Here is a 14216-nt window from a genome sequence, read left to right as displayed (position 1 = left end):
GCCTTTATTTACCTAATGCACTGTCACAGGCGCAACCACTAAACTATTATGCAAATACAATTCAGAGTTTATCGTTAACTATATCCGAAGGCTTTGTGGCCCATTTTGGCAGCGCCATCGCGTGTTGGGCCCAGTATTGAATATTTCACTACGCGAGCCAAGTACAATGACCGGCGCTATTCCGATTTTGTGTGGCCAATACACATAACTGTATATTAAGTATTCGGGGTTGTGATATTGCTGTGAAAATTGCCCCTCTGTTTAACTTTGAACAAAATAAACCAGATAAATAAACAGAGGGTGTAATAAAAAGAGGCGAAGACGAATCTTAAGAAGTAAATGTTTGAATAATGATGTTAAAATATAACAAACAATATAGACAAATTTATGCTAATTTCATTAAAAATGGAAAAATTTAAAAGACAATTAGCAATAAATATGAATGAAACAAAAAATTAAATGAAACGAAAGGTTTAATCTCTATTCACAGACAGGTTTAAAAATAATAGGTCTACTTTGAGAACTCTTTTATTTTACATTAATAGGGAAAACAACTGTATTTACAAAAAAGTTTGAAAATTGGTTGTTATTTCGACTCTTGTGAAAAAGTGATTGCAATCTCACCTGTTGGTGTGATGATGTAATCTAAGATATAAGCGAGCTAACCTATGCAAAATATGGAAGTTATATTAGTCGGCTTCTACGCTACATCGTCGTTAACGGCCAAATGGCGCAGTGGGCAGTGACCCTGCTTCGTGAGTCCAAGGCCGTGGGTTCGATTCCCACAACTGGAAAATGTTTCTGTGATGATTATAAATGTTTTTCAGTGTCTGGGTGTTTATCTGTATATTAGTATATGAGTAAGTATTTATGTATATTATTCATAAAAATATTCATCAGCCATCTTAGTACCCATAACACAAGCTACGTTTACTTTGGGGCTAGATGGCGATGTGTGCAATGTCGTAGCATATTTATATTTATATTTATCGTAACAAAACGCTAAATCGCTTGGCAGTACGACTATGTTAGGAGAGTGTTAACTGACCACGGCCTAAACCTCCGACCAGAATACGTACCTACGTTACCTTAGAGATTTGTGCTAAGCCGCAGCAGTGTTAGAAAAATTATAACTACTTTTCTAGCATCAACATCTTACTATTCAGCAACATGCTCTTAGACTCGTATAAGCGGCACAGTTATAAGAAGAAGCGAGATGACATAGAGGAGGGTGGAATGTATTTAGAACACCCTCCGCCAATGGCGTGCATGGAGGGTATGCAGAGGGTATGCAGATGATATAAAATGATGAAAATCTTCAGTACGAGTTATAAAAAACTAGATAGGCATTGTAAGAGTTATAAAAAGCCTAGCCTTAAGTATTTATAACTCGAACTGGAGATTTTCTACATTTTACATCATCTGCTTACCCTTTGCATACCCTCTATGCACGCCACTGCCCTCCACCATACCATTCACTCTGCGCACATGCGGGTTACGTTACTGTGCCTAACAGGGTGAGAGCAATGGATGGATGGATGAACAGGGTGGATGATGATGATGATGATGGTAATAGTATAAGGTTAAGGTGACCAGTTGGTGGCTTAAACAGGGTCTCATCGAACAAAAAAACTTAACCTCATAAAACGTGTACGTAAACATAGAATCTGCTCTCCGAACCGTTGGTAGAGTTACTACAAGCACTTGACGTTTCAAAAGGGCTTATAAAGTAGACCTGCTTGAAATAAATTAATTTTGAATATGAATAAACTCATCAAGTTTGCGTTTAATAAGGCTAAGATTTTCTTAGCACTGATCGCCTAGCCTAGAGGTTAACACTTCGTTTCGGGGAAACTAAGTTTGATGCACTTCCAAAATTTATAGGTGCTCTCGAAAAAGGAGGCCTTTGCTCTAACCTCTAAACCGGTCTGTTTCACGTATGAATAACATCCAGCTGAATTTTTAAAAATAGCAAATAATTCTTATTTCTAATACTATCCCAAAACACCTACGGTATACAAAACAAGTCAAACGGTAAAGTTGAAGACTGACTAAAGACTCCAGTAAAAATAGCCTTCATTAGTAATAAGAATAAGTAAAAGATATTTCTTAGAAGTTCTTTCTCGTTTCAAATTCAAGTATCAATACTCAATAGTCAATACTCTTGAATATGCTGGTTTTGTGACAAACAAGTGAAGGATACTTTTACCTATAGGCTTTTTACATTTAATTAAGAGCTTTTTGAAAAAAAAAACCTATCGGTCACGCATATCAAAAAAGCGTTCTGCTTTTGACTTTCCACGATTTTAATACTAATATTACGTACCGACTTAGACATAAAAACTATGGTACTTATGTCATCATTACCGACCCATTACTGGCCTACACTAGACACGGGTCTCCTATAATGCATGGTAAATGCTGAGCTGCAAAACCCTTTCTTTTTGGTGTTACAGACAGACATTCTGTTACTATATTAATATAAGACGTACTGTTTGTAACAATTAATATTTTCAGTTTTTCTTTCTCTCTATAAGAGTGAGAAGTGTTTGGGCCGTAGTCTACCACGCTGGCCAAGTGCGAAATGGTAGATTTCACACGCCTTTCTGAACGCAATGGAGAACTCTCAGGCTTGCAATGGTTGAAGTATCATGTATATAGTCTACTAAATGTAATCCTTTAATCTGTTGAGTACAGCTTAAAGCCTCAAATACTTAAAATTGCCGAACGCTATTAATGGTGTCGCTTTCGTATTTTATAGACGCTTCGATACAAAGAGAGGGTCAATTTTTCTGTTATCCTCATGAATTCTTATGATTGATTCAGAAAGTAAATATACCTGAAAATAGAGATCCACTGAGGCAGAAAAGAAATCGGTTGACGATATCAAGGAGTGGCCCAGCCATTAATCTCTCTGATTGGAAAAATGAAAGAGTTTACAGATGCAGGTATCTTTCATTAACTATAGGTCAAAGAATTTCTGTCGATGCGTATGCTTATTTTCCTGCATATATATATCATTATGGTTTCCCTAGTTCTTTTAGCTGTGGTATTTTTTAATCTTGAGCTATTTCAACAGTAACAGAGTTTCAAGCTTTTAGTTAACATGCATTACTTTCCAAACTTATTTTTTTTCGGCTAAGTTCTGTTTGCGAATTACTCTAAGGCCTTAAGAAAGGGGCTTGCCGTAGTATTTGAGTTTGGAGCAGCGAAAATATTTGTTCCTGCGTAACCTAGTTTAATATCTTTACTAAAACCAGTGGAGTAACAGAAAAGTTGCCTTACGTGTCTTCTTCTCAGCGTTGAATTGTACCTTTGTACCTAAATGTTGTATATATAGCTAACTGCTTTGTTTGTTGCAGACATCTTTTATTTTAGTATGAAATAGGTCATGAATCATTGTAACTCACAGAGTAAATTAAATCGATATTTAATATGGAATATGACGGTGACCTTCAGTCACTCATATGCTATGTTTTTACTTACATTACAAATTATTCAATCGATAACAATAAATTAACAGATCAATAAAACTTACACCAATCTTTAAAGTGTTGATAGGCGCGAAAAGTCAAACTACTTATCTTAACTGATCCCAATTAGGTACTATTATCTGTACCACTATGACATTTAACAAAGTGTTTAATTTCAGTAGCTAGAAGATAACGGCTCGATCGATAAAACCGTCCGTAATAGTTGCTAACGACCCCAAGACGTTTCGACACGGTGGAACAACGAGGGGCAATTGATTTTGTACACTGTGGGTGCGTATTAGCGTACTCACGGTAAGAGTCCTCGAGTGCGTTACATGGGCTCCAAGGTTCACTGCACGGTCGATGTTACAGGCTGTAACGGATGCACCTCCACGCGGCCCCCGTCCCGAACTTGCGTAACATTTATATAACGAGGCACATACTGTCCGCGATCAAAACTGCTCGGTCAAAGGCGGCCTGGCGCACGGATCCGGAGACCAATCCGTCCTGCCATTTTGGATTCGGTCGGAGTCAACTGGGCGAACCGCGCGGCTGGCACTCGTCACGCGCGATTCTCGCCTAGGGCTTAGACTCGATAGAGTGCTTTTCTGTTAAAATCGGAATATCGCGGAGCTACGTTCGGAAGAAAAATAAAAATGTGTGAATCGGTCGGGCGGAGCAGTGGGCCAGCAGCGAGTGGCACATGCCGCTCGATACACAGGAGCATGCGCGAGGCGCGGCGCCGCGTGACGTCACGCAGTCTGCGCCGCCGCGCTGATGCCGCCGCCTCTTCAATGGACCACGGCCGCCGCTCACCCTGCTCCACCACTAACGGGCACACTAATACTATTAAACGAACACCCCCTCATAATACATAACTGCTACAGGTAGATAACTATTTTTGAATTTTTAATTCTTTCTATATTTCTCGAACTACGAGTACTTCTGTCGTGGCCACGAAATACCGTAACAAACTTAAATTTTTCCTTATTCAAATAGGCCCACAGAAAGCACTATTGATGCAGACAATCATAATTTTTACATGTAAGTGAGATGATGGTGATAACATCATTCGTAGTTTTGGTTCCGAACTCCCAGAGCGAGTCCATAATAACATTAGTCTTTTTAATGACAGCCGAGTGGCGCAGTGGGCAGCGACCCTGCTTTCTGAGTCCAAGGCCGTGGGTTCGATTCCCACAACTAGAAAATGCTTGTGTGATGAACATGAATGTTCTGTCTGTCATATTATAAGTATTTATGTGTATTTTATTCATAGAAAAAATATTCATCCAGCTATCTTAGTGCCCATAACACAAGCTACTCGTACTTTGGGACTAGATGGCGATGCGTCTATTGACGTGATATATTTATATATATATATATATATAATCCCATCAAATAGAGGTTATATACTACAAGTTCATTTTGAAAATATTTCGCAAATAAATAACCATTTTTCGTCATAACTAACCAATTTATGGCATTGCATTCGTGATTCTTAACACCTACTTCTCAAAGAACTTTAATTTATGACTTAAAACGATGCACAAATAAACTCAATACTCACTGCCGAAGAAAGTTTCAAAATAACCGGGTAATAATGAAGGTAGGTGCAAGCTAAAAGTCTTAGCACGCAAATGCATCCCCTTATAATGAGTGGTTCGAACGTTACCCCCATTGCTGATCCACTTGACACCTCTGGAGTTCAGCAACCTATACACAGATCGGAGATATTTCAACTTTTGATAAAACACCGCTGCATCGGAACGATGACTGGGAATTTCTTTTTTCCGATGGCATCTCTTAATAATTTCTATTGATTGGCTCGTTTTATATTTATTCGTTTAAAAAGAGTTGATATAATCTCTACTCCCTCATAAGGAAAGGGCATTAAGGCATCGACCCGCCACTCAGCATGAATATGGGTAGGTGGGGTTTCTTTGCCCCCGGTTATTAAAACTATCATAAAATGTAATAATAACCGGGGCCAATGGCTTAACTGTCAACTCCGAGTTGACATCGCCAATTTCCTTACTCGGGGCTGTTAACTTCTTAAAATATCTAGACTGAAAAACTCAATACCTAAAAATATATGAACTTCGTTTCGAACCTAGGACCTTGTTATTGAATCGATCATGCTAACCACTAAACCAACGAGGCAGTGCGTGATATTGCTTAGAACAAAAAAATGGAAACACGGAACTTTTATTATAACAAATTGAACTTAAGCTTTGTATGTACAATTCCAACTTTCAATATTATTTATGTAGTACTTAAAGGATTTTCGTTTTTAGAAAATTTCAAAAAATTTTACTCTTTTGAAACGTCAAAAATGTCTATTAGACTCTACCGTGAAGAAGCTTAGAAGAAACTCAGCGGTACTTACTTCCAACTTAAACATTTTACAATTTAAAAGATTCCTTTAGAGTTTTAGCTTGCAGTGTACGCTACATTTATATTCACACCGTAGCTTTAATCTCTGCTTCTTCTTCATTGTCTTTTTAACTCTACGCACTAAATGTATAAAATTTATTTAACACTTTGTTAATCTAACTCACCTCATAATGTTCTTTTTCATTTATAAAATGGACAACGTCGTCAACGAACCCAATTTTCTTTTCAGCATTGACAATATCTACTTCCATATTGGGAATACGATCTTTATTTATTCGTATGATGAAATCTTCAGTTGGATTCGGAGTTTTGTTTTCTATAAGGTCATCAATTTGTACACAAACCGATGTAAGCTGAAATTCCGTATTTATGTCGGAGATTTGTTCATTTTCAGGACGTTTTTTGTTAACTCTACACATAACATTTGTCACTAGTTTCATTAAAAATTCTCCACAGCTTTTAATACAATTGTACTGCACTAAGATTATAACCGTTGCTGAGAAGTCCGATAAATAATTCGGAAGTATCATTTTCAATGGTTTCTCAACGATATATGTACTGTGCAACTCAAACTATATTGGATTTAATTAAACACTGTGATATGATTTCGTTCGTTATCACTCGTTTTATAAACCCTTCAATAAAACCCACTTATTGCAAGTTAGATTCGCGCAACGAGGGTTCCGTATCGTGGAAGGTTTTTTTTAAATAAATAGTTTATTTTTCATAATAAATATCTATGACAAATTTCGTCAAGACCCCAAAATATGAAGGCGCGAAAGACGGGCGGAACAAGATGTTTTATTCATGTATACCACCACGCCACGAAGCTACATTTTTACAATTCAATAGTGGTAGAGGACATCTTTCCATTGTAGGTGTCACCGACAGCCCTCTTTGCAGAGCATGCATGGAGGCAGATGAAACACCTACGCACGTGATGCTGGAGTGCACGGGCGTGACAGAGCAAAGCGAGATCTACCTAGGATCACTAGCCACTATCCCAGAAGTCCTCAGCAACTCCAGGATGCTGGGATTCTGGAATGAGCTTGGATGGCTGGAGTAGCGAGCAACAGCGGAAAATTTCTACGCACAACAAGCGAAGCGCTTACGTGCGGAAACTGCCCAGAGAGAAGAAGAAGAAGAAGTGGTACAGGTTTATTGACAGCGCTCAACCGGAAGTACAACCTCCATAGTTATATTATCTGCTGCCAAGATGCATTGCTGTGTTCCAGTCTTAAGGGCGTGGGCGCCGGTGTAATTTCATGCATGCTACGCCTAAGGTTTATGGCCACAGGGCGCCATTTTGTTGGACGTGTTCCTCGCGTACCCTGCAAAGTGTAACTCCGTTTATATAGATATATAAATGAATAATAAATATACTACGACAATACACACGTCGCCACCTAGCCCCAAAGTAAGCGTAGCTTGTGTTATGTGTACTAAGATTACACTAATTATTACTGATGAATATTTATATGAATAACTAGCGTACCCAGCCTGCTTCGCCGGGCTAAATTTTGCTTCATTTTATTTAAATAATAAACTAACATAATTAAATTTTTAATTTAAGTCTCAATATATATTCAATCATTTATTTCTCTCCGTATTCATTCTCTTCTATTATCTTCTCGAGTGGGTGAAGATCATTATCTACACCCAACAAAAGAATATCATCATAGTAAATAAAAGCTGTATTTGACAGTTTGACAGTTCAAAAATAGGAGTAGTCCGATCGTCACCAAACTACAGGATTACTCGCCAGGTCAATCTGGACATTCCCTGAAAGTTTCATTGAAATCGGTCTAGCCGTTTCGGAGCCTATACGGAACATACCCACAAACTTTCTCTTTTATATATATAGATAATATACATCAATAGATAGCAATATACATATAAACAACCAGACACAAAAAAAATATTCGTGCTCATCACACAAATATTTTCCAGTAGGGAATCGAACCCACGGCCTTGGACTCAGAAAGCAGGGTCGTTGCCAACTGCGCCAATCGGCCGTCAAATTTATAGTTATATGCAATAGCTCTCCACTTACCATCAGGCGGGCCATCGGCTTGGTCTGTCAATTATAACTATGAAAATTGGTACGGAAACCTTAGGAAATATTATAGTAGTGTAGGTATTGAATACTCGGTGCGTAACCGCCATAAATTGAGAATCTTGGTCGGAAGTAGAAATAATAAGTTTCTAAGATGAAATATTGAATTTATTTATGTACAAAAATAAATGTATTACAAATACTGATATTAAAAAGTATGTAGCCATATGCGTTATATTCAATGGATATCCGGGCCCCGACTCTCTGTTGCATTGAAATCTTAACTGCGCACAAGATATTGTTACGTAAAAGTTTACACTTTATCATCTTTGATCATTAGTATATGCAGCCCGATACGAAAATGTAGCAAAAACAGTTTCTATTTTATTTGTATTTACTTTAGGTTGGTTTAATCTGTTGAGTAATTAAAAATATTGAATATAGCTTTTAATAATACGTTTTATACTATTTATTGCTTCTTTGGAAGTACAACACTAACTACAATGCCAATTCTAACACAAACGAATCTGTAAACTTAATTGACAAGTGCTATCCTTTTCTAAGAGACACACAGTGAAAAGGACAGCACTACTTGTAGATCAGCAAATTTAGTTTAAGCTAAGATTTGGTACAACGGAATCGGCTCAAGGTATATTTTCACTAATTGACGAACGAAAAAAGCTTACAATTAGTAAGTAACGGAGACTTGGATAAAAGTTTGTAATACTAGAATGAGTTACGTTACATATTGTTCGGACATAAATGTCGCAGATTGAGACTCAGGGTCATGGGGTTTATTATAAGACTGTAGGGCCGATTCGGTTATTTCAAAATCTCATATTAAAACTAAATTGACAAATGAAAAGTAGTGCTAACCTTGTTCCGAAAGGACTGTCAAAAATTACAGCACTACTTGTACACCTATCAATTTATTTTAATACAGAAATCATTATACAGCTCAGCTATTACCGATGAATATAACTAGGTACCTTACATATATTAAAAAGTAATTATATTATCATTTGCTCCGTATAAACGCACCAAATAATATTAACTTTGAAATTAATTTAAAGTAATTGTGGTAACATCATATGAAATTTAATCTAAACTATAACCACCCTGAACTCCATATAACTATTATAAAAAATATCGAACAATTGTACAATAACAACTAGGTATATTTATTTATGCTAAGATATAAAACTTCACTATAAAATATATATATTATTAAAATATATATATTACTAATACAAAAAAACGTCCTAAAAATTAAAGCTTTATAACATGTTCATTAGTTGCTTTAAAAAAATCCAAAGACCTAATGAATACTTGACTTTAGGTAGGTACTTATAATAACAGGCCAATTAAAGACTAAGCATAAAGTCGTCGTTCGGCGTTTCCTAAATAACATTTCTCCAAAATCCCACTAATGTAATATAACTGTACTGCCATACAACTTAGTCGAATGTATCGCAGACTATACGCTTGCCAAATTTCTTATCGAGTCTGCCAAATAGCCTGTGGGCCTAATATACACGTACAACACTTAAATTTTACATTGATGGAATTTCGGATGCGTCTTATGATTTTATACATTTAATGCGAATTCCAATATAATGCATTTTAGAGTAATGTTACATCCATGTGTTACTTAAAACTGGCTTTCATAAAATATTTAAGATATTATTTTCCCTTTAAATCATAGTATTACAAGAAGTGTTTTTTCAAACACGGATTGTTTTCAATTTTGACAAAATAACCGATAATTACAATATTTAATATCATCAAAAAAAAATCGGTATTGCGATGATAATTATATATACATCCCTACATACGATATTTTTCTCACGGTTTTGTCTCCTTGTAAATTATTTCTCGATAAATGAACTTGAATAAATCCACTCTTTAAATTTTTTTTTTTTTTTTTGATGTCAAGCAAGCTACAAGTTTTTGAAAAACATTAGAGATATTCTTAATACAGTGGTTAAAAGGACTAGAGCTTCATAAAAAAAAATATCAAGAAGTAATACCATCAAGCCTTTAGTGAATAACAGGGCCTATATTTCGAAATACGACCGACGCAACGACGACGCGATCGATGTTCTCGATTGCATCTTAGAAGCTACGGCTTGTATGACTTGTACGGCGGCTCAGAGGAATAAACATAGGGAGTGCCTTAGGTATAATCTGTAAACGAAGAATGGCTAAAATTGTCTAGCGCATACTTATGTGCAAAGCCAAGACGCATACATAATGCACACTCTAGACAAAAGTACTTCATTGCGATAAATTCATATACTTATTGGTCAGTTAATTTTCAGTAGCTTAAAGTTTGCTAAATCCTCACTTCACTTAAAGATGAAAGCGCATCTGGATACATCATTTTGTGCAAGAACGTTATTCTTTCATAACTTAAGTGTTTACAAAAAATTTCTTTAGTTTTCTCTCCCAAATATTCTTGACTGTTTTGGAGAGAGCGCTTTTAAGCAAGAAAGAATCTACAACTAGTAACGCCCGAAATTAATTATCTATCTAATATAACAATGAGTAAATAAGTATAAGGATAACAAAACTAAATTCAATCCTTTATCTAAGGATTTTGTATAATATTGATATTTTTTAACTTGGACGTAAATCTATTTATTGAGATAAAGAAAAGTAGAATATAAATGGAGTGCAATTCAACAGTAATCTTTCACGAAGTGATAGATATCTAAACAATAACCAGTAACCACGTATAATGAACATTTACATAAAACTAAATAAAAGCTCGCTCTACTTGAGTACAATATTCTTTCCTCTAAGGCTCGTGTCAACCACACGTCGATAGCGGAACGAGCCGACTCGATTATCGATACAACGTTGTGGTTTGCGTCCGTGATGTCCGTTAAATCAAAGCCTTTTACACGAAGCAAACCAGAATATACTTTAACGTAAAACAATAAGGTTCATTATACTGCAAATGTCTAAGCCTCCGTGTTCCTTTTTTTCCCACAAAAACTTTCTTTGCTGTTTTTATGTTTTGGACAGTTATTAAATCCAATGGTGATTAATTTACGAGTATGCAGAGCAGCGTGATGGGTGGAATATCTTTATATCTCTCTCCTATCAGAGTCCTCTCATACTCTAAGCGGACTAAACCCACTAGTTGGCCTATAATTAAAATAATGAAAATAATCTAGCACATGTGAGGCAGTTGTAAGTTTCTATAAACTTAATGCGCACAAGAAAATGTTCGACAGACTAGAAGTCTGGCGTAAGAAAGGCGGAGTTTTCATAAGTGCGGTTTTATGTACCTACAGCGATTTCTTTGCCGTCGTATGATTTTTTTTATTGTATAGTAGATGCTCTCGAATAGGTCCTGTTCAATTTTATTTTTATTGGGCAGGTAGTTCAGCACTTATAATTATAAGAGTAAACTAATTCGATAATTTTTTTATAAGTTTTACTAAAATATGTCCATTATGTGCTTCAGAAATTCAATAATATACAATAAGTTTATCGAATTATGTCACTACCCTAAAAATATTTTAGAATGAACAATAGTACTAATTAAAATATATTTACATGATATGTAACATCACAAATATCTATTTACATAATATGTAAACTTGAGCAATTGCGACTATATCTATATCGAAATAATTTACATAACAATTAGCAAATTAATCTATCCAGAACGAGGTTATCCAGTTTGCGCAAAAGAGTTAAAAAGCCCTGGTTGACAAAACTTTCAAAGATTCTAAATTCAATAATACCTATATTTATCAGTAGTCATTTTATAACTTTTAATACACAGTCAATTCTAAAAACACTATTTACTGTAAAGGTCTTGCAACAATGTAAAAAGAATATAATTAGCATCTCAATTCTGTTGTAGCCAAACCTCTACATTAAACTGAAAAGTAAAAAAAAAAAATGCTATATTTTTCCACTAAGAAGAATGTGAACAGGATTTCTATAACGTTAAACCTACAAAATTAGTTTAGTTTATCGATTTGCGTTTAACAAAATACGCGTATCGCATCACTAAAATTTGATCATAATAATTGATAAAGTCTGCTTACAATGTGAGCTGAGCTGAGTAAATCAGAGCTCTCAATCCGTCTCTTCTATTAGGGTAGAGTCATATGACCAGTTGTGGGACGTGAATAGTTAGTTGATGATGATGTAAATTTCAACTCTGTGCGCACTACTGGAATCATCTCCGGTTTTTTTTGAAAACCAGTCCGAATTGTTGCTGTTTAAAATAAGAATAACTAATGACCAAAGTGAAGATTGGTAGAAACATATATCCAACACCAAGTACGACAAGACGCGACGCGCGACGGTACGTTTCGATATAATGCTGTGACTGCTCTCACTTCGTGTGCCTATTACGACCGGTTAGCAACTGTCCGAAATAACAAAAATGTCTCTTCTATTTTCAAATAATTAGAAATAATAAAACTTTGCGCTGTGTTTTTTCGTGTTGCCAATGTGTTTCTACCAAAAATAGGTTAACACCAAACCATTAACAATTCTATTAATTTTATATATAACAAGTATATTTACAAGTAGTTTAGACTCCAGTCCCTTTTAATACGAGACTAATACGCTTGCAATTGTAGTCGTTTTGGAGTATAGAAACGATTTTGTAACGTCAGAGTAAAATGGAACTTAGGAACATTGTATTAAAGTTCAAAGTCGCGCTTTTGGCAAAATGAAGATCACGATTACAGAATTAGTATCTCAAAAACGAGTATCATTAGGTACATTTTGCATTGAAGTAACAGTGTTTCGATACTCTAAACCGACTACTATTGCGAGCGTAAAAATCGCGTTTTAATGTTGAGCGCACATGGCGACAGATTGGCACAAAGCGTATTGAATTGCAAAACTATCCTAGCCATCTTACCCCCGAAATTAATAATCAACTTAATCCAAAATCTTCACATGTCTTATTTAATTTTTGAGTACTTCTCGTACTCTTGCCGGTTGATAAGGATAGCAATACTGCCATCTGAAAATTTTGGATGAGATTAATACTAACTTCGGGCGTAAGTGCATTTGTATGAACCAACTGAATTTCATGCAGTGCGAACCAAACCATTTGCAATGCAATCCGTTGTTGTCGCTTTGTCACCGTGTGCACTTACCTAAAAAGTGGGCTATAAAAGATCAGTCAATGTCCAAGCTTTTAAAACTGCTAGTAAAACTTGCGAACATGCCCTTGCTCGGCTTCTTAATCCGTTTCTTCTCATCGACTTTGAATATCTCTGACTCTATTAGCCAATCTCTATAGTCCTCCTCCATAACTTTGCGTTGTTCTTCGTGTAGCTGTTTGACGGATGGCTGAGGACCGCCGTAATCTTCGGGCAGGCACTCTACGTCTACCACGGAGGCGGGACCCTCTGAAGAGAAGTTCAGCAAGTTGAGGAGATTGGAGTGTATGAGCGGTTTGACGAGACACATAACTTGATTGATAAAGGACACCGTCTGGACCACATGTATCTTCTTCAGACGACATGGGTGAGCGTTCTGTAACAAAGAATTAAGTTTAGAATTCTATCTGTCCTTTGGTATTCTTATTTTATACTATCTCATTTTTAGATAACAATTACATGGCGTTCGTCTTTCAAAAATGGCTCAACCGATTTGAACAATGAATGAGAATTGCCATGCACTTCCGATGACTTTCAATAGTTCAAGTCTACAACATGCATTCAAACATAAAAACTAACTAAGATTTTTTTATCCGGGTAATCCAATTGGAATTTTTATCCATGACTTTGTTTCACGAATTCTTTTCTCTCATGTTCCTCATTGCTGAGGGTCGTAACCCCTTCCACTTACACACTTACACACCTTTCAAACGATTTGGTGCCATTTGACTCGGGTTTTAGCAACGTGTAAAGCAATATGCACTTTTGTGTCGAGAGCAGTGCGGATTTGATCCGACCAACGAATCGGGCTACGTCCTCGAGGTCTCTTTCCTTCCATTTTACCAGGGACCACTATCTTTTCAAGATTGTCTCCATCTCTTCTGGCAATGTGACCGAAGTACTCGAAAATCCTCTGAAGCCAGGTGGTTGAAAACCTTGTTGCAATTTCACAATTTCTTAAGGGGTCTAAATTACCCGGCTAAGTTTGTTGTGGGTGTGTTCTTCTTAGACCAGGGCGCGTTTGAAACCCTCGTAGCTTTAATATTAAGTTTACGATTGTAGTTATCGCCATCACTACTCACTGCTATGTACACATTTTGTATATAATCAACGCATCAAAAGTGACATCTACGAGTAATGTGCCTATTT

General features: G+C 36.2%; 2 protein-coding genes across 2 annotated transcripts in view; both read right to left on the bottom strand.

Moving 5' to 3' along the window:
- Window positions 1–4149, bottom strand: part of LOC120628281 (peripheral-type benzodiazepine receptor-associated protein 1) — a 41338-nt gene extending 37189 nt beyond the window's left edge. The window contains exon 1 of the mRNA XM_039896576.1: window positions 3785–4149. The gene's annotated coding sequence lies outside the window, so the exon portion shown is untranslated. The remainder of the gene's footprint in view (window positions 1–3784) is intronic.
- Window positions 4150–9193: 5044 nt separating this feature from the next.
- Window positions 9194–14216, bottom strand: part of LOC120628431 — a 30897-nt gene continuing 25874 nt past the window's right edge. Inside the window, exon 5 of the mRNA XM_039896803.1 lies at window positions 9194–13443. Within this exon, the coding sequence (XP_039752737.1) occupies window positions 13084–13443 (360 nt within the window). The 3' untranslated portion in view covers window positions 9194–13083. The remainder of the gene's footprint in view (window positions 13444–14216) is intronic.

Source organism: Pararge aegeria, chromosome 12 (genome assembly GCF_905163445.1).
Source record: "Pararge aegeria chromosome 12, ilParAegt1.1, whole genome shotgun sequence".
Classification (NCBI taxonomy): Eukaryota; Metazoa; Arthropoda; class Insecta; order Lepidoptera; family Nymphalidae; genus Pararge; species Pararge aegeria.
The sequence above is the reverse complement of the archived record's forward strand: the minus strand, read 5'-3'. Positions and strand labels throughout refer to the sequence as shown.